At 37.3% G+C, this 22,804-nt stretch overlaps 9 protein-coding genes across 21 annotated transcripts; 5 read left to right on the forward strand and 4 right to left on the reverse strand.

The window, feature by feature from the left end:
* The first annotated feature begins 5 nt into the window (after positions 1-5).
* AT3G60245 (Zinc-binding ribosomal protein family protein) lies at positions 6-1,346 on the forward strand. The gene is made up of 5 exons (NM_115888.3): positions 6-123; positions 327-366; positions 639-727; positions 826-908; positions 1,005-1,346. The coding sequence occupies exons 1-5, from the start codon at positions 121-123 to the stop codon at positions 1,066-1,068; spliced, it is 279 nt and encodes a 92-aa protein (NP_567096.1). The 5' UTR covers positions 6-120; the 3' UTR covers positions 1,069-1,346.
* Positions 1,347-1,587: 241 nt separating this feature from the next.
* CKB3 (casein kinase II beta chain 3) lies at positions 1,588-3,491 on the reverse strand. 3 transcript variants are annotated; one of them, NM_001125389.2, is made up of 5 exons: positions 3,076-3,491; positions 2,771-2,989; positions 2,573-2,682; positions 2,314-2,476; positions 1,588-2,162 (listed from the first exon to the last, which is right to left on the reverse strand). In NM_001125389.2, exons 1-5 carry the CDS (start codon positions 3,278-3,280, stop codon positions 2,032-2,034), a joined length of 828 nt encoding a protein of 275 aa, NP_001118861.1. In that variant the 5' UTR covers positions 3,281-3,491; the 3' UTR covers positions 1,588-2,031. The 3 variants fall into 3 exon arrangements, with proteins under 3 accessions (NP_001118861.1, NP_191584.1, NP_001325549.1); NM_115889.5 differs by having other exon boundaries at positions 2,311-2,476; NM_001340030.1 differs by having other exon boundaries at positions 1,588-2,476.
* A 1,625-nt stretch (positions 3,492-5,116) lies between these two features.
* Positions 5,117-8,610, forward strand: AT3G60260 (ELMO/CED-12 family protein). Of its 4 annotated transcripts, none has more exons than NM_115890.4 (10): positions 5,117-5,342; positions 5,574-5,705; positions 6,387-6,496; positions 6,632-6,700; positions 6,881-6,996; positions 7,070-7,124; positions 7,293-7,413; positions 7,666-7,713; positions 7,805-7,899; positions 8,056-8,610. In NM_115890.4, exons 2-10 carry the CDS (start codon positions 5,621-5,623, stop codon positions 8,155-8,157), a joined length of 801 nt encoding a protein of 266 aa, NP_567097.1. In that variant the 5' UTR covers positions 5,117-5,342; positions 5,574-5,620; the 3' UTR covers positions 8,158-8,610. The 4 variants fall into 4 exon arrangements, with proteins under 4 accessions (NP_567097.1, NP_001078320.1, NP_850727.1 ...); NM_001084851.2 differs by having other exon boundaries at positions 5,161-5,426; positions 8,056-8,607; NM_180396.2 differs by having other exon boundaries at positions 5,161-5,342; positions 5,577-5,705; positions 8,056-8,464.
* Positions 8,611-9,114: 504 nt separating this feature from the next.
* On the reverse strand, positions 9,115-10,155 carry AT3G60270 (Cupredoxin superfamily protein). The gene is made up of 2 exons (NM_115891.2): positions 9,915-10,155; positions 9,115-9,744 (listed from the first exon to the last, which is right to left on the reverse strand). Exons 1-2 carry the CDS (start codon positions 10,078-10,080, stop codon positions 9,347-9,349), a joined length of 564 nt encoding a protein of 187 aa, NP_191586.1. The 5' UTR covers positions 10,081-10,155; the 3' UTR covers positions 9,115-9,346.
* A 647-nt stretch (positions 10,156-10,802) lies between these two features.
* UCC3 (uclacyanin 3) lies at positions 10,803-12,009 on the reverse strand. The gene is made up of 2 exons (NM_115892.4): positions 11,792-12,009; positions 10,803-11,693 (listed from the first exon to the last, which is right to left on the reverse strand). Exons 1-2 carry the CDS (start codon positions 11,949-11,951, stop codon positions 11,185-11,187), a joined length of 669 nt encoding a protein of 222 aa, NP_191587.1. The 5' UTR covers positions 11,952-12,009; the 3' UTR covers positions 10,803-11,184.
* Positions 12,010-12,946: 937 nt separating this feature from the next.
* Positions 12,947-15,037, reverse strand: AT3G60286 (uncharacterized protein). Of its 6 annotated transcripts, NM_001340031.1 has the most exons (4): positions 14,807-15,037; positions 14,039-14,206; positions 13,498-13,573; positions 13,023-13,308 (listed from the first exon to the last, which is right to left on the reverse strand). In NM_001340031.1, the coding sequence occupies exon 4, from the start codon at positions 13,280-13,282 to the stop codon at positions 13,142-13,144; it is 141 nt and encodes a 46-aa protein (NP_001319803.1). In that variant the 5' UTR covers positions 13,283-13,308; positions 13,498-13,573; positions 14,039-14,206; positions 14,807-15,037; the 3' UTR covers positions 13,023-13,141. The 6 variants fall into 6 exon arrangements, with proteins under 6 accessions (NP_001325889.1, NP_001325892.1, NP_001319803.1 ...); NM_001340033.1 differs by lacking the exon at positions 14,807-15,037 and having other exon boundaries at positions 13,005-13,308; positions 14,021-14,421; NM_001340035.1 differs by lacking the exon at positions 14,807-15,037 and having other exon boundaries at positions 13,041-13,308; positions 14,066-14,546.
* AT3G60290 (2-oxoglutarate (2OG) and Fe(II)-dependent oxygenase superfamily protein) lies at positions 13,741-16,024 on the forward strand. Its single transcript, NM_115893.4, has 3 exons — positions 13,741-14,231; positions 14,734-14,981; positions 15,159-16,024. The coding sequence occupies exons 1-3, from the start codon at positions 13,980-13,982 to the stop codon at positions 15,730-15,732; spliced, it is 1,074 nt and encodes a 357-aa protein (NP_191588.2). The 5' UTR covers positions 13,741-13,979; the 3' UTR covers positions 15,733-16,024.
* A 431-nt stretch (positions 16,025-16,455) lies between these two features.
* On the forward strand, positions 16,456-18,866 carry AT3G60300 (RWD domain-containing protein). 2 transcript variants are annotated; one of them, NM_001203211.1, is made up of 8 exons: positions 16,581-16,847; positions 17,015-17,044; positions 17,113-17,151; positions 17,236-17,373; positions 17,661-17,800; positions 17,904-18,007; positions 18,077-18,192; positions 18,275-18,829. In NM_001203211.1, exons 1-8 carry the CDS (start codon positions 16,689-16,691, stop codon positions 18,698-18,700), a joined length of 1,152 nt encoding a protein of 383 aa, NP_001190140.1. In that variant the 5' UTR covers positions 16,581-16,688; the 3' UTR covers positions 18,701-18,829. The 2 variants fall into 2 exon arrangements, with proteins under 2 accessions (NP_191589.3, NP_001190140.1); NM_115894.5 differs by lacking the exon at positions 17,015-17,044 and having other exon boundaries at positions 16,456-16,826; positions 18,275-18,866.
* Positions 18,867-18,999: 133 nt separating this feature from the next.
* On the forward strand, positions 19,000-22,786 carry AT3G60310 (acyl-CoA synthetase family protein). 2 transcript variants are annotated; one of them, NM_001340038.1, is made up of 8 exons: positions 19,000-19,326; positions 19,411-19,597; positions 19,688-19,862; positions 20,002-20,205; positions 20,329-20,631; positions 20,731-21,821; positions 22,186-22,373; positions 22,469-22,786. In NM_001340038.1, the coding sequence occupies exons 1-6, from the start codon at positions 19,099-19,101 to the stop codon at positions 21,695-21,697; spliced, it is 2,064 nt and encodes a 687-aa protein (NP_001327463.1). In that variant the 5' UTR covers positions 19,000-19,098; the 3' UTR covers positions 21,698-21,821; positions 22,186-22,373; positions 22,469-22,786. The 2 variants fall into 2 exon arrangements, with proteins under 2 accessions (NP_001327463.1, NP_001319804.1); NM_001340037.1 differs by having other exon boundaries at positions 22,186-22,735.
* Positions 22,787-22,804: the final 18 nt, after the last annotated feature.

Raw genomic sequence — 22,804 nt, forward strand, 5'->3', positions numbered from 1 at the left:
TTAAAAAATGCCCTAACATGATTCGATTCGTATATAAAGACGCTTAATGTGACAAGCGAACTTGCTCATTAGGGTTTCTCATCTACGACGGCGTGGTGTTCCTCCTTCCTGCTCTGAAAAATGGTGAAAAACCTAATCCTTTCTTTTTGTTATTGTTCTTGAATCTCTGTAATTCCATAGCAAGTTATTCGAGTATACTTCCTTCTGTCTCGTTCTAGCTTTCGTTTTGAGATTTCAAGTTTCATAGTTGATCTGTGGATTCTGATAGAAGTCTAGTTTTGTGATTTTGTCTTTTGACTCTATTACTCTTTTTCGATGTTTCACAGGCGAAGAGAACGAAGAAGGTTGGAATCGTCGGCAAATACGGTAATGTTCCTGACTCATCTCTTATTGAATCGCTTAGGATGTTAATGCTATCGAAAATAAGGATAGGATCTGCAAATTTGCTTAGTCTTGTAGCTCATTTTAATGGAGTATATTAACATGTATCGTTCATTTTTGATTACATGTTGTCAATATGTAATGGATCTGTCTACACTGGTTTCATATTGCAATTCGTTCTTCATTTTGGGGTCTAAGTTGGTTATTATATGTATTGTGAGTTCTCTTCCTAACGTATGTATGGTTATGTGATTCAGGAACACGTTATGGTGCGAGTATCAGGAAGCAGATTAAGAAGATGGAGGTCAGCCAGCACAGCAAGTACTTCTGTGAGTTCTGTGGCAAGGTATGAAAGAGATTAACATTCAGTTACTGTTTTCATTTCTAAATCTCTTTTGGTTTTGGATTATTGTGGTAACTGTGGTTTGATCAAAATGATTGCAGTACGGAGTGAAGCGAAAGGCTGTTGGTATCTGGGGTTGCAAGGATTGTGGCAAGGTCAAGGCAGGTGGTGCTTACACAATGAAGTAAGTGATTTCTGAGTTATATTTGTATTAGCTTTGTGTTGGTTATCAATCAATGATTTGTTTTCTGATGAAATTGTTTTCGTTTGTGAATTGCAGCACCGCCAGTGCGGTCACTGTTAGAAGCACGATCAGAAGGTTGAGGGAGCAGATCGAGGGTTAAAAGTCTGCTGGCTTTTTATATTTGGTTTCCTTGTTTTGACAATTTAAGTTTTGCAAACTCTATGCTTGTGATTTTGAATCAAGACTTATACATTGAGCAGTTTAAGCAGGTTTTTATTTTTTGTTGAGTTAATTTTCAAAGTTTCATTACCAATAGTTCTAGCTATATAACCTAAAGTTAGGCTTGAGGTTTTGAATGTTTGATCCTATTCAACACCTAATTATAAATCCTTGAATCCTGATCTAATGTGATGTTTCTTATACTTTATTTTGATCAGCACTTCTTTAACCCTATAACTTGGTAACAGTATTCGCACGAGTCTTTACAGATCAAAATTTTTAGAGTTTGATGTGTGTTTTCAAAGTGCTTTACTAGAAATCCTTACGATAATACAATCTATAACTGAGTGTACTAAGTTTAATTACACAAAAGTCGGTGAATAAACAAATACTAACGTTACTGGTTTTTATGTCTGGCAATGATCTCTTATAAAATCTATATATTGACTTGTTTATATGCTTTTGTGTCGTAATCATCCTAAGATATTGGTCCCTTGAGTGTATTTTAATGGCCATACATGTCTCATTATGATCTTTGATGAAATTGATTGATCTAAGTTATACTTCAGTTGAAATTTATGAGTTTTACATGAAATTAGAAAAACGAATAATAATCCAACAGTTCAAAACAAAATCCAACTAACTGGGGAAAATCTTTTCGGAGACAACAACAAGACCCAAGTGTGTCGTTCTTTTCCCCCAATGAGCCAGGCTGTTGCACTTCTAAGTTTTCTTGGAACTTCATGAGATTCTTTCAAGATTCCATCTTTCAACTTCAGCTCTCATCCTCTAACCCAATGGTTGATGTATGCTCCAGTCACCGCAGCTATCGTTTCAGTTGCTCATCCGGATGCAATTACAGAGCCACTAAATGTATCACCATTGAGAATGCAGAGCACTAGTATCATGGTTTGTGTACCTTGAAGCCAAAGATTTTTGGGACATAGCTTTGAGTAGGCTTCTGCGGCTTTAAGTTCCCGTAAGTCATCAAGAACAAGTGAGGGAATGTGGTTCCAAAGTACGCTCCATCAATATCTGCACAAGTCATTTAAGGAAAACGCTAAGATACAATGACACTCAAGATCAGAGTGTCTCAACTGAAGCAAAATCAGACCTAAGCTTTCACTGAAATATTGAAATGGCAAAGCCAAAATTATGGATTATGAACAGAGAAAAAGGATACTGCCTTGGAATTTAGATCGCGGGTAAGATATATCCTCGCATTTAGGGCAGTATATCTTCACAGTACTCGATCTCGGGATATCGGATTGTCCAACTGGAAGACAAGACTGACCGCAACAGAAAACTCTCGGGCATCTCCCGAAATCACAGTTCTTGTACTTCTCAGTCTACAGAGATCAATAAACAAGAGACGTCGTTAATCAAATAACGAAGCTAAAAGCACCAAAACATAAACAAAAGAGTAGAGAGATTCTCTCACTAACCATTGCAGCCATTCCTTTAGTAGTCAAAATGTAACGAACATGAATAAGACCATATAGCATCTCAGCAGCTGATTCCACCATTTCATGCTGTTCATCAGTAAACATCTCACCTAAACATAGATACAAGATTTCAGACCAAACTTTACTAGCTCCTTATTAACAAAAAAAGAAAGAAGAAGAAGAAGAGAGATGACTTACTGTTGGAAGCATCAACATCTAAAATGAGATCAAGTGCATAATCATAGTAAGGGACTTGACCACTTAAACCACAAAGATTGAAATCATCTTGAATATAATCTTCATCGACTTCACAGAAGAAATCATTCCCTCTCAAATTACAAAACCAAGAGATCCACGACGTATCATCACCCTCCGATCCACTCACATCAGACCCTTCACTATCAGTTTCCGATTCCACTGCAACACCAAAAAAAAAAAATCATCAGAAAGAAAGCAATTAACCAACAAAAAGACTCACAGATGTGAAAAAGAGAGGAACAAACCATCAGGAAGCTGAGTTTTAGTAGATGTGAAGGAAAAGGGATCTTTGTCTTTAGAAGAGAAAACCCTAGATGTGGTGGTGGAAGTTGAAGATTTCTCTAGTTTCTTATTGAGTGCATCGTTGATTCGTTTCCGATCAATAGCTCCACCGAGGATCTCTGATCTCGATGACCCACCACCACCTCCTCCACTACGTTCCTTGTACATAATTCGATTCCTTCTCCAAAAAGACAAGAAATTTGGAGATTAGATTCTCGAAAGTGTCAGACTTTCTGAGAAGCTTGAGAGAGAAAGGAAATTAGAGAGACGGAGAAATCTAGGGTTTTCTTCTTTTTAATTTTAATTTTTTTAAAAAAATTATATATAATTTTGGTAACAGAGTGGAGGACAGGACATAGGCGATGTAAAGATGGTCTCTCTTTCTCCTCTCAACTGTTTTGTTTTTTTTTGCTTTCCAGTTTTTGTTCTTTCTATTTTACAATGGGCTTCTATAATTGGGCCTTGTGTTAGCTAAAGTCAGTTTAGTCTCATTGCTTGCTTCCATCAGAAACGACCAAAACAGATGGGCCACAGCCCACATAAGATGAAATCCATAAATCGTGAACAAACATGACAACCAACAAGATTACGATTTTTGGAATTAGAGTACATATACATGTTGGAACTTGGAAGATGCATTGGTCAACGGAGCTAGACCTGACAAAGGTCTTCGGATAATAATAATATCGTAAACATTAAGGAAACTTTTTAATTTTAAAAAATCGGACATGAAGAGCACGAATTGAACTCTATACAAAATCTAGAGTTGAATCGTGTTTCAGAAACTGAAGGTACACGAGCTTGTGGTGGCGTGGTGCACGACTCTGCATAAAACTCATTATATTATCTATTCAAAATCTAAGCATTTGTTTCAGACAACACAAGTTTCATTTTTAAAAGATCTCGACTTACGACAAAAAAAAAAAAAAAGATCTCGACTTTTTTTGTTAGTTAAATACTACAATAGTTTGAGAAATATTTTGTATTTATTTTATTTTTTTTAGTTTGAGAAATATTTTGTATTTCTTCGTTTGTGTTCAAGTAAAGTTTGTGATCCACGTTTATATACAAAATTGATAGATAAAAATTGGACTGGCATATCATGTAATATACACACCCAAACATAATTTTTGGGATCTAGAAACATTTGCTTGCAGAACGGAGCCTTTGTCGGAGAAAGTAGTCATGCCTCGTTACAACGACTTTTGACAATTTCCCAAAAGTTTTATAGAAGTTGTAAATTTAATACTAGTAGTTGTATATTGAAATTTTATTTTTGCATTAAACGGTAAGGATCTACTAATAATTGACATGTTACTAAGTGAATGTCTAATCACACGAACAAAAAGAAAAGGCAGTTTACACGCGGGTCGGCTATATTTGAACCATACCGGTGATAGTATTGGCCCACGCCTTAATGAAATTGTCGCACCCATGATACCGTGATCTCACTTATGTGGTTAGCTTTGTAAGACAACATTATTACTCTACATGCTATATTATCTTACTCGGATTCGATGTTTTGTTTTATTAAGAAAGTAAACAAAAACTAGATTGAAAGCTAACCTTTAGATAGATTTTATTAAATAAAGTTTAATTTCGATAATGCATTTCCAAACTCGAAGCGTCACTAGTTGCAAACGGAAGTGTGGCACTAAGACTTTACTAATCATATAATTCTGTGAGATTAGATTTCAATATTTTGATCAGGTAATTCAAAATTTTGTTGTTGCCTAACCATTCCTTAACCGCTCAGCTATTTTGAATGTGTTAACAACCAAGTAGATCTTTGATTTTAAAGTATAACTTTCTAATGGTTGGTTAGTATATAGAAAAAATGAAAACAAATAACCATAAGTTAATTATGTAATTCATTTCGAATTACTATTGTGTTACAGCAATATTCACGATGTTCACAACAGTAGAAAACAGAATCTTAAAAAGATGCTTAAAAATAGAGAAGATTGAAAGATAATAATAAAAAAAATGAATTAGAAGATTGTCGTTGACGTCGTCCGACTTAAATACCGATGACCGCACGAGTCATTATTTTCCGTTACTAAGCTTTTGATAGCGACTGAACAACACGCGCCAGATCCTTTAGTTGTAAATCCCCATTTTTATTTTCTTAAACCCAAAGAAAGAAAAAAAAGAAGAGAAACGGCCGAATCTTCATAAATTCCGCCATCTGTTAAGCTCAATCGCCGCCTAAACTCCGGCGACTCTCTCGGTAGATCTCTCAATCCTAACTGTTTTCGTCTATCTCTCTGTTGTATCTAAAAGCAGCGACGCCGATTTGTTCGTTTTCCGGCGGGTACATATAGTATGATTATCTCTGTTTAGGTGTTTTTGATCAGTTTCTCATGATATGGATTCGCATTGCGTCTCTGTTTGATTCAGATTCCGAAAGTTCCGATTGATTCGATAACTTGTATTTGTTGTTTGTTTCTGCATTTGATAGAAGATATTTGGTGATTGAGGTGACTCGGAAGAGAGTGAGAGAGAGAGATGGATGATAGAGGAGGATCGTTCGTAGCAGTGAGAAGGATTTCACAAGGTCTAGAACGAGGAAGTGTTTATCATTCTTCTTCTGGTAAATTTCATCTTCACTTTGTACGATGATTCTTTCTATTTTTTTTGCTTCTTCTGGAACAAACGCGTTTTCTCATCATTATACATCTCTATCTCTATTTCTCTCTCTCTCTCTCTCTCCCACTTTTTCCACGTTTTCTCTTTCTCTCTGTGTATTCGCTGGCGATTGCCTTTTTATCTGAGATTTAGTGTCGCAGATCTACCTTTCGCCATTTGCTTTTTCGTTGCTCTTTCTCATAAATTCGTGGAGTTTTTGTTATGTGTGTTGATCTTCTTTGTAAGTCCTATTTTTAGTATTTCCCATACGAAATTGTTTGCGTTGATTTCTCTAGTTGAGATTAGTCTTCTTCCCTGCAGATTCCATTTCTCTTTTTGACTATATTGCTAGTTTGTTTTTCCATGGAAGCATGTTTTGCTAAAATCTTTTGTTACTTGCTTCGATTTTGATAGTCAATAAGTTGAAGCTAATGGATGATGTGTTCTGGAATCTTTGATTTTTCTTTCATCGTTCTGTATTTTGACAAGTCTGATGCTTAAATGACATTGTATGCTTCTCACGTATTAGTTATCGTATTTGTAATATAAAAGTCAGCTAAAAGATGTTTGACTAGTCACCCTCTTGCATTAAGAAATCATTTCTTTATCAAAAAACATCACAATTCTGATTTTAATTTTATTGCAGCTGAGGTTGTAGCTGGATCGGCAGCGTGGTTAGGCCGTGGCCTTTCCTGTGTTTGTGTTCAGGGTAGAGACGGTGACCCTCGTCCTTCATTTGATCTAACGCCTGCTCAGGTACCATTTTCCTCTTTTTTAATTGGTTTACTTTATAATGATTGCTTGTTTCTCCTCTCATATTAGCTGACTTCTGGTTAGTATTTTTCAAGTAGTATATATAACTTGTATGATCCTTATTGTCAATGCTTGCAGGAGGAATGCCTGCAGAGGTTGCAAAGCCGCATTGATGTTGCTTATGACAGCTCAATACCTCAGCATCAGGTATGCTTTCCTTTATGGGCTGTGTTTGTAAGGACTGCTCACAACTAACTTGTTCCATAAATTAGATGGTCTCTGTTTCAAGTTTACCAGCTCTTCAGTTTTACTGTATGCTAGCTTCATTGGTCAAAACTCTACCTGCGTTTACATAAATATATTGTTTGCTATTTCATATGTGTGTAGGAAGCTCTAAAGGATCTTTGGAAACTTGCATTTCCTGAAGAAGAGCTACACGGAATTGTATCTGATCAGTGGAAGGAAATGGGTTGGCAGGGAAAAGATCCATCGACAGATTTTAGGTAACGTCTCATCTCATTGTCATTATCCTTGGATTTTCCCACTTCAATTGACTCACAGTAGAGCATCTGGCAGGGGTGGTGGTTTTATTTCTCTCGAAAACTTGTTGTACTTCGCTAGGAAATTCCCGGTACGCCTTTATAATAACCAGTTGCAAATGCTTCTCAAAACTGTATTTTCGTTAAAACATTCAATTCCAGTGGCACCGTACTTGTATCCATCACATAGTATTTCGATCAGTTAATACCATTTCAATCCAGTCTCTCAATTCCTGATGCCACTTATTTGTTTCCTGCAGAAATCTTTCCACGGCCTTCTGCGGAAACAGGTTGGCGATCGTTCTGTGTGGGAATACCCCTTTGCTGTTGCTGGCATCAATATAACATTCATGCTCATCCAGATGCTTGACCTTGAAGCAGGTACTACCACATTTATTATTTCCATGATTACATAGATATTCCTTTGTGAACTGTTGTTACATGCATTAGGCAGCAATCTTGCAACAACTAGCTTAAATAGCAATTACCACTCCTTGTTTTCTTAATCTTATAACTGGGCATATGCATTAGTCTTGAGTACTTATTTTGAGTATCTTATTTGAGATACTCAGGTTCAGTAACAATATCCTACTAGTTGTGTATACTAACAATAGACACCCTTCAATTTTACAGTGAAACCACGAAGTATTGTTGGGGAAACATTTCTAAGATTCCTTTCGGGTAATTTTCAGACAATTCTGATATTATGACTTCTTCTTGTGTCACGAATTAGATTACTAAGCCTGTGTCCTACGACTTGTGTTGTCATCAGTGAACGAGTCTGCGTTTGACCTTCTTTATTGCATTGCCTTCAAGCTAATGGATCAGCAATGGCTATCCATGCGTGCTTCATACATGGAGTTTAACGTAAGTATATTCTGTAGCCTATACTAATGTCGCAACAAGTTATAGATTCGAAGAAACTTGGGTATTAATAGATTTGACTCTTGGTGTTTTATCTTGGGCTATACATAAGTTGATCAAATGAATTGTGGCTAAAGTGGTAGTTGTGTGGAATAACAGACTGTGATGAAATCAACAAGGCGGCAACTGGAGAGAGAGATTATGATTGAAGACATTACAAGTCTCGAAGATTTGCCATCATACAGTCTTCTCAGTCAATAGCAAATAGCTTACCAAAAACTACTTTGTAAGTAGAAAGATCTAACAGCTCAGAAACCCTATATCAAAGCTAAAACAACAGCAGAGCAAGTAAGCAAGCAAAAAAGAAGACAAGGTTTCTCTCTCTCTCGCTCTTCACTCCATCTTCCTCGATATTAGTGTTGGTTCCATGAAATTTGGGTTGTTATTTCTATGAAACCAGGGTCAGATTTTGTTTCTTATGGGGTCAGATTTTCTAACTTGTGGTGCTTGTAAAACGTTGTTGGTTAGTTGGTGTTTTGGGCTAATAAATCATTTGGTTACATTTCCACTACTCAGAAGACCCAAAAAAGGACTCTCTCAACATTTAATGGCGCGATCTTGTGTAGCACATTTCAAATTTACAAATAAAAGACTCGTGATGAGATTTGTCTATACTACACAAAAATTTTGAAGTACGCTTCTCCACCAAATTTGTCTATACTAATCAATATGATTTTGCTTTTCTCTCTCGGTCCAATATTGACAACCTTTTTTGTGAATGATCGGTTCTCCTTCACAAAGCTGAAGCTGATAATGGTGTCTTCTCCTTAACCATGTCAGTTTTATACCATCAATATCATAAACCGTACTAGCTATGACGGTCAAACAATGGACTGGTCTATTGCCACATAGTTCAATTTTTACCAGTCCATATAATAACCGGGTCCGCCAAGATGTGTATTTCACACTAGTCAAATGTAATGTTGCTGTTGGAAATAAACTTGTTATTCAAAAAATACAAGTTGAGATGACTATATATATATATCTTACAATTTACAAACGGGTTAATTTAATACAACGTCTCTTTCTTTATACGATTTGGTTTTCTAATCTCTCTAAGCCGTCCTTTGACGCTCTAATTTGGCTTAGATATAAGACAACTTGTATTTCCTTATGTCCCAAAATTCGAACGGTAAATATTGTTCCAAGAGGAAGGAACCGGAATCTAAGATTAATTTGTACTGTACTCAATAAGCATGTAGAACATGATAACGATAACGCTGTGCTACGACCATGAGTAATAGAACAAAAGAGATCGAGTAAAGATAACAATAAGCAAAAAAGTATTGATGAAGAAAATAATTTATTACACACAAGAAGAGCACTTCATGATGGACTAGTTCGAAAGACCAAGACCAAAAATAGATCGAGGCAATTGTTGCGGGAATATCTAATTAAGCACACCGTACATCAACACCATCGTCACCACAATCTTTCCATAGCTCATGATTCCCTTAGACGCCGCATTTTTCAAGTTTTCTGCGTTTCCCGGCGATGGAGACGGCGATGGAGCTGATGGAGACGGTGATGGAGCTGATGGAGACGGCGATGGAGCTGATGGAGACGGTGGAGGCTCTAATGAAACGGCAGCAAGTACTTGTACGGCGAGTTTCATGCCAAGGCTGCAGTGACCAGGAGTAAGGCAAAGGAAGTGTATAGCACCTACTTTTGTAAGATCGATCTTAGTGTCTCCGTCAGAAAAACTCTGCGTCGGTCTGCTAGTTTCGCAGCCATCATAGTCGGCTTTATTCACCACGGCCACCGAGTGCGAAGGACCATATTTGAACTCTGATTGGTCAATACAAAAGAAACCAACAAATCCTTATGATTGTTAGAAGGTAAAAAAGGAGTTTCTTGTGAAACAAGTAATCAGTATGAACAAATTCTAACCTAAATGGTTATTAGTTTGTTATGGGGAAAACAAGTGAAGCAAGTAATGAAAGAAACAATTTATTTACCTAGAGTGTCACCGACTCTGAAAGTCTTTTCACTAACCCAACTCGTGTACTCGACACCAATGGTCCAACCATCATTATCTCCCACCTGGAAAGTCACGGCAAAGACGGCAGGGACTGCCACTAGGAGGAGGAGGAGGAGGAGAGCGGTGGCGGCGGTTGATCCCATTGAGATATTCTATATATATCATGAGGAAGAGGCTAAAATATGAGGTGAGTTATATAGAAAAAGGCCGTGACGTGAGATGTTTGAATATATCATGGTTTGATCAATTGCCAATTCAATATATCAAGTTCGTCAGCTGTGTTTACCACAAAAAAAAAAAAAAAAAAAAAATCGTCAGCTGTTTTCTATTTTATAAGAATTGTTTGTTTAAAAATCTCTTTGTTATTATGTTTACCAATTCTCTATTCTTTTCAAAATTTCTCTTTGTAAATGACCAACTAGCCATATGCAAACTTTTGTCCTTCATTTTTTTAAATCATGACATGATGTATTGAACAATGTAAAATCGACATATAAATTTCGAATCTGAAAATATGATAGTGTCGAAGATTAACAGAGTGAGAAGAAGATTGGTGGTTTTTTTACTTCTTCTAATACTACTCAAATGCTTCATAAATATATGAAAGTTTCCGACTAAAACAAAATCTTTCTGAAAGAAAGAAAAATCGTTCTTTTAATTTTATTTTATTGTTATAATAATTGGAATGAGTTTTGGCTGAACAAGATTTTAACGATACATACGGTATGGTTTGTTAGCAATGTTTTATATATGCTCTACAGATTTCGTAAGCTTACATCAATGTTTGGGGTTTTGTTTAAATGCAATTACAAGATTTGACAATTGAATTGGTTGACCATATGTAACATAATTAGTTCAACCAGTTGAAGATATACCGTTTTCCATTGTCTAACAGTTTTTGGAGAGATTACAGTTTTTTATTTTATTTTGAAAAAGTGTGACAAATACAGATCAATCGTTTGTCCGAATGTGTATAACAAAAAAGAAATAAGAGTTATAGTAAACAATCGAAATGAAATCTAAAGAATATTTTAGAAATATGGTAAGAATAAGATAAAATAGCTTGGAGATGGCTATAACGTTTATCAACCCCTACAAGTAATTAAAAAAAGAAGGAAGAAGGAAAAATTGTCAATGGCAAAAAAATTCCGTTACACACAAAAGAGCACGTAGTGGTGTAGTATTTCCAAAGGCCGCCGACCAAAAAAGACATGGAGCAAAACAATGCTCTGTTTCCACCCTGTTATTTAGGTCATAACAGCGTACATCAATATCATCGTGACTCCAATTATTCCATAGCTCATGACTCCCTTAGATGCCGCGTTTGGAGACAGCGAAGGCGGCAATGGAGCTGGCGGAGGCGTCAATGTCTCTGAATCCGGCGTGCCATTGGTCGGCGGAGATGCAGATGGAGGCAGAGAGCTAGGGGGGAGCGATGGAGAAGGAGGCGAAGGAGGGGAGGGGGGCGAAGAAGGGGTAGACGGAGTGGAGGGCGGGGAAGAAGGAGTCGAAGGAGTGGAGGGAGGCGAAGAAGGAGTCGAAGGAGATGGAGCGGCGGCGAGGACAGGAACGGCGAGTTTCATGCCGTTCTTGCAGTGACCAAAAGTAGGGCAAAGGAAGTGCATTGTTCCAACTGTGGTAAGATCGATCTTAGTGTCTCCATCGGCAAAGTTCTGTGTGGCTCCGCTACTGTCGCAGTTATCGTAGCCAGCTTTATCCACCACGGACACCGAGTGTGAAAGACCATATACGAACTCTGTAAGAATAAAATCATCAGCTTGTTAGAGGGGAAAAAGATGATTCTTGCGAAACAAGTAATCTACATGTAGTGTAAAATCAAGCATTTTTATTTACCTAGAGTGTCACCGACTCTGAAAGTCTTTCCAGTGAGCCAAACCGTGTAATCAAGATTACTGGTCCAGCCAGAAATATCGCCGACCTTGAAAGTTGCGGCAAAGACGGCAGGGACTGCCGCTAGGAAGAGGAGGAGAGCGGCGGCCACGGTTGATCCCATTATATATAATGTACGAAGATAGATAAAGAGACAGAGAGAGATGAAGAAGAGGAGTAAAATGGTGAGGGGAGTTATATAGAGATGCTATGGGGTGAGGAGGACGATGACGACTACAGACTACTATGAGAGAGTTAGTAAAGAAGAATGTTTGAAGAAGTCGTGGCTTTGATCAATTGCCAACTCATTTCATCAATTCCGTCGTATATTTGATTCATTGTTGTTATGTTTACCAATTCTTTCCTCTTTTCAATTTGCTTTGTTGTAAATGACGAACTATACATGTGCAATTAGCTCTACTTTTTTTTTTTCTTTTTAAATTCTACTATGTGCACACGTAACAAAATTAGAAGATGCATATTTCAACCAGCTGGGAAAAATGAAACAATTGATCAATCTTTTTTTTTTTTTTAACACTGTTGAATTTTGAATTTGAATGTTTGGAGAGATACCTTATTTGTGGTAAAAAAAAGTTAAGATTTTGTTTTAAAAAAAAGGTTATTTAAGATAATATATCAGGGAAATGGGCCAAATGGCTACCACGTTCACTAACCTCTGTTCTAATAATGGAATTACAGATTCGGTACGGTGATTCCAAACAAAATAGTTAGCAATTTTAGTCTGCCTACGAAAAAAGGTCAATGACAGAACAAGAATCCCATAAAATAAAAATTACTACTATTCGTTTGACTAAAGGTAATAACTATTATTATTGAGAAAAAAATCCAATCAATTCTGTCACCAAATCTTCGAAGTACGGCTGTTTTATTATAAAAACGTGTGAAACTAAAACCTACCAGAAAATATAAGTGGTTGACATGTTCTTTAGCAACAAAAAAAAATAATACTCAAAAGGATAATTTGAGAATTGTAAAAATTTAGTTTGCTTTTGTTGTTTTGTTTTTGGTAGTTAAAAATGTTATGTTGCTCTTCTATTCCACTTTTTGTTTTTATGTCCAAATAGAGAAAGAAATCTTGTTTTTTTTTTGTTTGTTTACCATTAAAACAAATATTTGAGTTTGGTAAAATAAACAATCATACAACAAGGCTAAAAGAAAAAGAAAACTAAGCCCAAAAAAGACCAAAAAGAAAACTTCAAGGGCTAAAACCGAAGGCCCAAACTGATTATTACAAAGATGGGCTAACACTAATTGTTTGGCCCAAATACCGACATAAGCCAAAGTCAACGCGTTTCAGAAGTGGAAGAGGAGACTCAAAGATGCGAACAAGAAGAATTGTTTTGTTGATATAATTTTGGAACCAACACCAACTTGAATCTTGTCTTTCAACTTGCACCACTTATTATTTGTTGGTTTCCTTCTGTCTCCTTCCATTGAATCTCACCACTCTCTATCTTCTTCTGAGTCACAAGAAGAAAACAAATCATCACTTTTTTTCTTCATCCCAAGGAAATCACCTCACTGATTCGAGCCACATTCAGATAACATTCATTTTCATATACCTCCAAACCTCTCCATAACTTCTCCTTTTCTTTGGATATTTATATCATCATCAATTAAATAAAAAGAATAGTTCTATGTTTATGTACCTATACCACCAACACTAGTCCATGTTTCCACTTTTTTTAATGACGTCTTCGCAGAAGAAAATATCCTATGTATGACCTAGATGAGGAAAAAGAGAGAAACCGTTGAGGTGTACAATATAATAAGAGTTATGAAAAACATGCATGATGACTATTTTCATTTGATAATATATCCAAATAGCAAAACATGCAACTAGTCATACACCCTTCACAGATACCTTTCAATCCAATGTGGAATATCTTTAAACCAAATGGGAATTCTTTATTTCGGGAAATCATCTAACCATTCATTTAATGTTTTGTGTATATGAACACAAGCAGGTAGTTTCCAAAACCGTATTCAAAGAGAAAAGCAGAAATGTTGACCTTTTCTAAAACCAGGTTATCTTCATGCGTATATAAAAACGGACTTTGCATGTTTGCTTACTATAACTTAGGACAGAGTGGAATCCCAAGTACCAAAACAGATTTCTTGCAAAAAAACAATGGAGGAAACAAATAAGAGTGTGGTTAATGATTACTTTACCAGTGCTATGGAACTTACAGAGTCAGGTGACCCTCACGTGCCTACCCGTTACATTCTTCCACCTTCACAACGACCAATGCTCGGTCCAAGCATTGGCACCAGTACCATCAATCTTCCTGTCATTGATCTCTCCTTCTTACACGATCCTTTGCTTAGACTATGTGTCATCCATGAGATTGAATTGGCCTGCAAGGGATTTGGTTTCTTTCAGGTAACACTCGTGTTTTGGCTACATACACTACACATGTCTGTTAGGTAAGACACATGGCAAGTTCTGCGACTCAGATTCATGCATTGTTACAATCCAAACAAAGAGAAGTTTGATGCTTAACTGTCCTATTCATGTGTCTATATTTCTCAGATCATCAAACTCAGCCATGAGTTTCATTTCTCAGGTCACTAGGACTAGTATGGAATGTACTTATCACATCTACCAATCATGCTTGATATATGACTTATGAGAAATGCAGTTTTTATCTTTTGCATTTCTATCATACCCAACAAAGTCCCTTATCAAAAATTAAATAAATGAAAAAGACAAAGTCCTTGGTTTCTGTCTTTATTGAGGATAAAACAAGTAGAGAGCCATGTGAAGATGCTTATCTTCATTTTCTACACAGATGTCAAGTATACTGCCCAGTTTCTTTAAAAACACTACACTAGTGTCATTTTCATCCCTCTTATTAATTACATTACTCTGATCTTCTCTACAGGTTATAAACCATGGAATATCATCAGCAGTGGTGAAAGATGCACAAGATTCAGCTACAAGGTTCTTTGACTTACCTGCCGATGAGAAGATGCATCTGGTTTCTGATAATTTTCAGGAGCCAGTAAGGTATGGTACCAGCATAAACCATTCAACAGACAGAGTTCATTACTGGAGAGATTTCATAAAACATTACTCCCATCCTCTCTCAAACTGGATCAATTTGTGGCCTTCCAATCCTCCCTGCTACAAGTAAGTAAACCTATCTAGGCCAACTTCACTATCTGATAATAACTCAAATTTGTTCTCTTTTTACTGGTCTAAGAATCCAATTTCTCAATAGATGTTTCAGAATTTGCAAGAAATTTGTATCTAAAGAATGTGACTCAGAACTGATTTGATCATCTCGAAATATCATTTTCCTATCAGGGAAAAGGTGGGGAAATACGCAGAAGCAACGCATGTTTTACATAAGCAACTAATTGAAGCTATCTCAGAAAGTCTAGGACTGGAGAAAAATTACTTACAGGAAGAAATAGAAGAAGGCTCACAAGTCATGGCGGTAAACTGCTATCCAGCTTGTCCTGAACCCGAGATTGCCTTGGGAATGCCACCACACTCGGACTATGGCTCGCTGACAATCTTACTCCAGAGTAGCGAAGGGCTGCAGATAAAGGACTGCAACAACAACTGGGTTTGTGTGCCGTATATTGAAGGAGCTCTGATAGTCCAGTTGGGAGATCAGGTAGAAGTGATGAGCAATGGCATATACAAGAGTGTGGTTCATCGTGTAACAGTGAACAAAGATTACAAGCGGCTCTCTTTTGCAAGTCTTCACAGTCTACCTATGCACAAGAAAATAAGTCCAGCAACTCAGCTCGTCAATGAAAATAAACCAGCTGCATATGGAGAATTCAGCTTCAACGATTTTCTTGATTATATATCCAGAAACGATATTACACAGAAAAGATTCATTGATACACTCAGAAAGAAAAACCTCTGAAGATGGTGTCATATAACTCGACACGGCAATTCCGATGGTTGATTATTTGGACCTAGTTGCATGCATCTTGTATTTAATCTATGACTATCTTGTGCAAGTGAATAGTCCTTGTTTATATCACATAAAAGTATATTTAGTTGTCATATAAGTGTATCCTTATGCTAGATTCATATTAGTTTCTCATCTAAGAGCAAAGTTTGATAAATGGATCAAAACAGTAAGGGTTAAGACTTATCAAATCTCAAATAAGTTCCAAGACATTCTTCAAACTCTATATAAACATGAATTGTCCTGAAGCTTATAGAGAGAACAAAAAAAAAAAAAATCAACCAGATAACACAGACAATGAAATGAGATGTGAACAATTACCAAACATTTAACAGCTTAAATTCTCCATCTTTACAATACAGGGAATCAAACATGTTCACAAACCAGCCACGTATCGAAACAAGGAAGTAAAATGCTCGATTCAACGACATAAATCGTACAAAATCTGTTAAATAAGCTTGATTTCGTTCCAACAAACACAGAAAAATAAAACTTCTCAGAATTAAAAACAGCTTACCGTCAAGTTCTCTAAGTATGTACGGCCACAGCCTCTTGGTCCCCCGTCGGCAGATTCCCGGTAAAATTTAACTCCGGCATCGCTTACGTCTTTTTTTTATATTTGTTTTATTCCTAATCTTTTTCATATTTACTCTTTTTAACAGATATGTTTTAACATTTACTTATCGAGAATGTAGAAACTTCGGGGATTAGAAGTTAGGGAAAAAGGGTGAATTTGAGAAAAAACTATTTAATTTGGACAAAATCAGAATTATTATATAGTATTGGGCCGTTTCAGATATTTTAGGAAGCTACAATAAAATATATAATGAAAACTATTAGTGAAAAAACAAAAGTCTGCTTCTTCTTCGCCGTCTCTGTGCGGCCTCTTCCTCTTCCTCTTCTAAACAATGACGGAGGAAGAGGTAGCTATGGAAGTGGAAGCTCTAGAAGCAGTTTACAGCGAAGACTGCGTTATACTGGATTCGTATCCTCCTCATCTTCACCTCCATATCAAGCCCCGTACCGCCGAAATCTCTTCTCAGCAGGTTTTTTTTTCCCCCCAATTTGTTCTTCGGAATCGAGAACTATCTGAAAACTCCAGAATTTACGCAATGAGATTGTCAGATTTGGCGATCATCCATATAAGTAATTCGATCTTAAGAAGTAGAAAAATTTAATTGCTTTTGTTGTATGATTTGATGTGACTTCGATTTGCCCAAAATTTGCTTTCAAGTTTTTTTTTTTTTTTGGTTGCAAGAACTCAGTGATCCTCTGAATTTTTTTTTCTCTATGATCTGATGTTTGATGTATAACATTGTTTCTGCTCTGCAGTTTGTGGAAGCCGTTGTTAGATTCCAAGCAGGTTCTAAGGTAGATTTGTCATCAATGTTGTCATTATCCTGGAGCTTTGCGTAGAGAATCATTAAGCTAAAGTATCTTCTTTTGTTATTACAGTATCCAGATGAACCACCTCGGATTAGTCTGATTGAATCCAAGGGTCTTGACGAGCAAAGGCAAAAGCTTTTGATTGGCATAGTGCAAGAGAAAGCTTCTCAACTATCATCTTCTTTAATGCTTGTAGAACTTTGTGAGGTAACTACTCTATATATTTTCTTCTATTCTACTGTACTGTATGTGGAGCAATTCTCCTTCATTGCACCATGCTACTGCAAATCTCAGAATGTGACTTCTTTTCCTTGATGAAAAATAATCGACTGGTAGATTTAGTGTAATTAAAAGGAAATAAGTCGTATGCAGAAGAAAAAGTAGAGTTTTCTGAATCACGAGCAGACGATGTGTGTATGTGCGTGGATTTACATATGCAATCTTGATTAAGATTAGAATGTCATGTAGTGTATACTAAAAATATATGTTTCTAGGAAGCAGTGGAGAGGCTCACAATTATGAATCACCCGGAGGGAGATTGTCCACTGTGTTTGTATCCGTTATTCCCTGAGGATGGCGGGAGTAAACAAATGCCATTTATGAAGCTGATGTCTTGTTTTCATTGTTTCCACTGGTAATGAATAGTTAGCCTCAGTTACAATTCTCTTTCTTATGTTGGGATTGTATTCCAAATGTTTAAGGTGTCTAATTGTTCTTTAATGATTTCAAGTGATCAGTGAGTGCATCATTAGGTGGTGGAATTGGCTTCATGCACAGGAAGAGGCTGATTCGAAATCTGGTGACACTTTACATATGCGTAGAGGATCAACTGCTCGAGAAGGTTTGTATCATAAGGTCTTTTTTTGACGGAAACTACTGAAAAAGTAATCTGAATGAACAAGTATTGCAGGTAATTCTGGATCAGCAGATAAAAGCTTGGGAAACTGTCCAGTGTGCCGCAAAATTTTTCACTCGAGTGACATTGAACATGTTCTTGACTTAGTTGGTGCTCAATCATCTCTACAGGTGAGTGAGCCATCAACTTCGGATTCAATCCAGTGCCTTTCATTGATCTAACCCCTCAATTCACAATTTGGCTTACACGTAGGACTCTAGTTTAATACCAGGCAAGGACCAAGACCCGCTGCTCCAGTCAGATTCAGAGAACATAAGAAGAGAGCGGTTTGAGTCTATTCTAAAGACGCAGGAAGAAAAGGGTGGTTTGGTTCAACCGAAGAAAAACATATCGGTGGTGCCCGGTATGTATCTTCCTCCACCAGCTCATGCATCAACGTCACGAAACGAAGAAGAAGAAGCTGGTGAAAGCCAAGAACAAGGAGAAGAGGAACCCAAAGAAGCTGAATCAGAGACAAACTCTAGCAGCTCCACCAACAGGAGAGGTCGAGGGAGATGGAGAGGCAGAGGCAGAAGCAGAGGCCGGGGACCTACTGTCAATGAAAGGAAGCCGAATTCGCAAGATCCAAGAAAACCGACGAGACAATGGGTGCAGAGAGCCAGAGAAGGAGACAAATAATTTATGCTAATCTTGTGTGATACATCAAACTCAAACTCAAACACAAGATATATATATATTGTGAGCATATTACCAACGAAAATACATTTCTGTGAGCATATTTGTTTCTGATAAAGTAGCTTTAGGAAAATAGCAAGTACAAAAATACAAACCGCTTTAAAAAAAAAGATGGTGTCGTCTCATAATTGGGCCTCACTATCAATTGGGCTTGGGCTTAATATCTTACTTTCTTTTTTTTTTCGTCAAAGTGTTAATTAAGTTCATACTTCATAACTACTCATACCTCAACCGGTTTATGATCTGAGTGGGCATTACAAATATTTGGCTTAACCGGTTCCGAGCCATTTGTAATTTCCGAGTATCTACATCGCCGGCGATTGATTCTGCTCATCTTTTCGATGCCCTCTCCGTCTGCAGTCGCCGATCTCTTGGCCGCTCTTGCTTACAGGCTTCAGAACGGAGATGAATTATTCGAAGAAGAAGAAGAAGCGGAAGAGTCTACTTCTTCTATGGGACTAGCTATCTCGGAGCTTAACCGATCTCTGACTCTGGATATCGGCTGCGAGGATTCTGGGGTCAGGGTTGTGGACGCAGCGTTATCTATAATGTGCTTCAAGGCACCTCAGGTTAGTATCATATCTATCCTGGACTTGCATTGTTTCTACGTAGCTGAGTTCTTACTTGTGAGTGATTTTCTTATTAAAATTCAGGTTTTTGATTCGGCAATTGAGTTTATGGTACGAACAATTGTTTGCGCCTTATCATCTTCAAGCAATTGTAAGGTAATTAGGTATCGAAACGAGGAAACATTACAGTTTGGGAGCTCCAATTTACCTGGCTGCTCTGAAGAATTGATCGAAATCTCTAAGGATATTATTGAGAAACTGTGGGGAAATGGTGCGTTTGATTTAGCTTATCCTAGAGTTATCTGAAGATTTTAACTTTTGTTTGTTCTCTCATATTTTTCTGACTTGGAAATGTTCATAGGAAGATTGGCTACATTGTTATTCGAAGCTGTTGTAAGGTCAGCAGCCTCAACATGTAAGATCAGCAGTTTCAACGCGCATGGAAAGCTTATGGATGGAAGAAATAGGGCTGTCTCGAAGCTTCTTGCTTACTTACCGGGAGAATCATCTATAGAGAACCACAAGATACCTCTGAGGTTTGACCTCTTGTACTGTTTCTGTTCCAAGCTATGTTAGTCTGCATTTTCCATATTACTCAAGAAGCCACAGCTTCTGAGATGTTTGCTCTCTTGTTTCAGAAAAAGGTAGACCGGTCTGACACTTTTTGATGATCAGGATTCTTTTCTGGTATCGAGATCCATTGTCTTTGAAGGTAGATGTTTCCAGAATCTTGAAAGAGGTGGTGGAAAGGCCTTTCCTTTGTGTAAAAAGGGAGCTTTTCGAGAGGGGGGAGTGGCGCGATATTGTCATCTGCCTAGCGATATCTCCTACTATGTTTATCAACACTAGATCACTCTTACATAAATGGCTTTTGCTTACGTGAGTTCCTATCCAATTGGTGTCATGTAAATCTACAATAATAGACATGTGTAATCTTATGCGTTGTGATCTCTAGTTTTCCATCTTTCTTGCTTTCTGATGCAATTTCTTTCTTTACGCCAGGGGACTTGCTTCTGTTTTTGAAGTACTTGCTGGTTTGGCCTCTGCAATAATGGATACAATTTCAAGGCCATCGTTGTGGGGTATACCAATGGAACTAGCTTCCATGTTGCCATTTTCTGATACATACTTTCCTTTCCAGTGTCAATTTCTGAGAATCTTGGCGGGTCCTCTCAGTTCCAAGTCCCTCCTAATGTTAGCTCATACTGTCAGTAAAGCGTCTGCTGTCCCTGGGCAACAACAACGGGATACTAATTGTAAGCCTACTCCAATAAAAGTTCAAGCATTAGATGACAAAACCGAATGGTAACTTTACATAAAATGCAAATTGATACCCTCAGATTTGATCTATTTATATATACGTGCGTGTGAGTGGTTTTTGAATGATGTTGTATCTTCTGGCAGGGCTTTGGCTATTAACTTCCCAGATTGGTTCTATTTTGCATCTGCTATGCTCTTCTCAGAAGGAAAGTCGTTTGAAAATATCCACCATATATGCGCTTCAAAAGTGGCTGACTGTAGACAAGTATGTGATGTAGAAGATCTCTCCATTGCTGCGGCTACATACATTTCTTGGATTCTAAACCCTGGAAGTGGAACCATTCAAGAGTCAGTAAGTAAGTCTCTCATTAGAGTCTCAGAGATATGTATCAGTAAAAGTTGCGGCTCAGAAGCATATCGTACTGAGACTATAACTGGCAAGAGAAAGAAACCAGATAGGCTCGTTTCTGGCAAAATAAATGCTTCCAGTATTGTGGAAGACCTATTGAGAGAATTTGAAAACAATATCACCAATTCAGTTTCTTATGATTTGGATTCTCGGAAAACGCATCCATCTTTCAGCTCTGGCCTCCAAAACAATTTGTTGGTAAGAAGAGTTGTGGTTGGCGTTCTGTTTGGTTCTCCATATTCAGTAACAGATGAGGAGTATGAACTGGTATTACACTATGCAGCAACTGGGAAAATTCTTGACTTTAAGAAATCACGGAGTACCGGATTCAAACAAGGAAAGAAATTCTCTAGAATATCTGCTTTACTGTCGAATGAAATTACCAAGGAGGAGGCTACAGAAGGCACACTTCTTGTTTTCAACTTAACTGACACTTTGGAGAGTATGTGTGTATCAAGTTTTGAGGCCAAAGAGGACGCAGAGAAGTTTATTAACCATTTTAAGCTGAGATCCAGCAAGTACTTGGTCAAATGCATAGATCGCCTGATACAACTTCACTGTACACAAGATGGAGATCCAATACTAAGTGACATTAATATCAGACTGCTGCAATGGACAGTAAAAGGACTAGAAGATCCACATTTTAACAAAGTTCTTGATGATATCGCTGCTAAGTTGGCCTGCATATTCTCGCGCGTGTAACTGTCACCATATAGCCTGACTTGTGTCATATTTGGTGGTACACTAATTTTTGGGAAAATGGTGATCAAATGTGAACTGTTCAAAGCACTCGCACGACTGGTATGAGGATATAACTGGTGTACAGGTAATTGTAATTGATTGGTCTAATTTCTAATACAGTAACACAATCATAAGTGATAAGCCGGTTTAGTCGTCAAAGTAGCAACATTCTTGGCTAAATTTGAGTTGGATGTCTGAATGTCTTTGGTATCAGTGTAATGGTTATCTATAATATGTTGCCACCGCTAAATATGATCTAGTACACTAGTTTGTTTAGAGCCTAAAGTTTTTTATGTTGGTGGCTATCATATGTTATCATCAAGGGAGCTTTATGTTTAATATATTACTCTACATGGGTGATGAGACATTTGACCTGCATTTTTTTTTCATAATACTGTTAAATTTTTTGTGATCATAATAACATATTACCTTCATCCTTTCTATTTCAGCTCCACAACTGAAATTATTTGATCTGCCTGGACTGGACCAGAGAATTGTGGACAATTCAATGGTGAGCCTTGAAAGCACTTGATGCCTTATTCAATGGTGAGCCTTGGAACCACTTGATGCCTTTGCCATGCTCTCTTAATTCCACTTGATAACCACAAAACAATAACCGGATTTCCTGCTGAAAAGGGTAATGTAGATTCATTATCATGATTTGCTCTCTATGTTCAAATAGTCATTTGTTTCTTAGATCTCTTGGCTAATTATGCGCAAAAACACAATTAGCCAGGGCATCTGAGTTTCGTCATCCCAAGCCCCTGAGAGTTGCAAAAGGAGTATGATCCAGAGAAGTGAGTTATTGTGAGTACATGTACTTGGGTTTTGCCTTTTAGGCTTTTAATCATGTTGTTAAATATTTCTTATTGAATCAGTTGGTTTCAGACCTTGTATGCTTAAAATAGTCATTACGTTGACATCAGATAAGTTGAATAGACACCTTTGGAGATGGAAGCCAGCCAGGTCTAGGCTTTCATATGGAAAGAGCTATTAAGAGATATTTATTTTCCAATATTTTTTGTTTGTTTCCGTGGTATGGATCTTTTATCCTCAAACAGTAAAGGG

The sequence above is a fragment of the Arabidopsis thaliana genome, chromosome 3 (genome assembly GCF_000001735.4).
Source record: "Arabidopsis thaliana chromosome 3, partial sequence".
Classification (NCBI taxonomy): Eukaryota; Viridiplantae; Streptophyta; class Magnoliopsida; order Brassicales; family Brassicaceae; genus Arabidopsis; species Arabidopsis thaliana.

Excerpts from the sequence above, each read along its gene's own strand:
- AT3G60245 (NM_115888.3), top strand. Across the intron at positions 367-638 it reads TGGAATCGTCGGCAAATACG|GAACACGTTATGGTGCGAGT; the intron begins GTAATGTTCCTG and ends TATGTGATTCAG. Across the intron at positions 909-1,004 it reads GGTGGTGCTTACACAATGAA|CACCGCCAGTGCGGTCACTG; the intron begins GTAAGTGATTTC and ends TGTGAATTGCAG.
- CKB3 (NM_115889.5), bottom strand. The coding sequence starts at position 3,280 with ATGTACAAGGAACGTAGTGGAGGAGGTGGTGGTGGGTCATCGAGATCA. Across the intron at positions 2,683-2,770 it reads AGATGTTGATGCTTCCAACA|GTGAGATGTTTACTGATGAA; the intron begins GTAAGTCATCTC and ends ATCTATGTTTAG. Across the intron at positions 2,477-2,572 it reads CTAAAGGAATGGCTGCAATG|ACTGAGAAGTACAAGAACTG; the intron begins GTTAGTGAGAGA and ends TGATCTCTGTAG.
- AT3G60260 (NM_115890.4), top strand. The coding sequence starts at position 5,621 with ATGGATGATAGAGGAGGATCGTTCGTAGCAGTGAGAAGGATTTCACAA. Across the intron at positions 6,701-6,880 it reads GCTCAATACCTCAGCATCAG|GAAGCTCTAAAGGATCTTTG; the intron begins GTATGCTTTCCT and ends ATATGTGTGTAG. Across the intron at positions 7,714-7,804 it reads ATTTCTAAGATTCCTTTCGG|TGAACGAGTCTGCGTTTGAC; the intron begins GTAATTTTCAGA and ends TGTTGTCATCAG.
- AT3G60270 (NM_115891.2), bottom strand. The coding sequence starts at position 10,080 with ATGGGATCAACCGCCGCCACCGCTCTCCTCCTCCTCCTCCTCCTAGTG. Across the intron at positions 9,745-9,914 it reads CAGAGTCGGTGACACTCTAG|AGTTCAAATATGGTCCTTCG; the intron begins GTAAATAAATTG and ends TTGACCAATCAG.
- UCC3 (NM_115892.4), bottom strand. The coding sequence starts at position 11,951 with ATGGGATCAACCGTGGCCGCCGCTCTCCTCCTCTTCCTAGCGGCAGTC. Across the intron at positions 11,694-11,791 it reads CAGAGTCGGTGACACTCTAG|AGTTCGTATATGGTCTTTCA; the intron begins GTAAATAAAAAT and ends TTATTCTTACAG.
- AT3G60286 (NM_001340032.1), bottom strand. The coding sequence starts at position 13,282 with ATGGAAGGAGACAGAAGGAAACCAACAAATAATAAGTGGTGCAAGTTG.
- AT3G60290 (NM_115893.4), top strand. The coding sequence starts at position 13,980 with ATGGAGGAAACAAATAAGAGTGTGGTTAATGATTACTTTACCAGTGCT. Across the intron at positions 14,232-14,733 it reads AGGGATTTGGTTTCTTTCAG|GTTATAAACCATGGAATATC; the intron begins GTAACACTCGTG and ends TCTTCTCTACAG. Across the intron at positions 14,982-15,158 it reads TCCAATCCTCCCTGCTACAA|GGAAAAGGTGGGGAAATACG; the intron begins GTAAGTAAACCT and ends TTTTCCTATCAG.
- AT3G60300 (NM_001203211.1), top strand. The coding sequence starts at position 16,689 with ATGACGGAGGAAGAGGTAGCTATGGAAGTGGAAGCTCTAGAAGCAGTT. Across the intron at positions 16,848-17,014 it reads TTTTTTTTTCCCCCCAATTT|TTTTTTTTTTTTTTTGGTTG; the intron begins GTTCTTCGGAAT and ends TTTGCTTTCAAG. Across the intron at positions 17,801-17,903 it reads TGTTTTCATTGTTTCCACTG|TGAGTGCATCATTAGGTGGT; the intron begins GTAATGAATAGT and ends TCAAGTGATCAG.
- AT3G60310 (NM_001340038.1), top strand. The coding sequence starts at position 19,099 with ATGCCCTCTCCGTCTGCAGTCGCCGATCTCTTGGCCGCTCTTGCTTAC. Across the intron at positions 19,598-19,687 it reads TGAGAAACTGTGGGGAAATG|GAAGATTGGCTACATTGTTA; the intron begins GTGCGTTTGATT and ends AAATGTTCATAG. Across the intron at positions 20,206-20,328 it reads CATAAATGGCTTTTGCTTAC|GGGACTTGCTTCTGTTTTTG; the intron begins GTGAGTTCCTAT and ends TCTTTACGCCAG.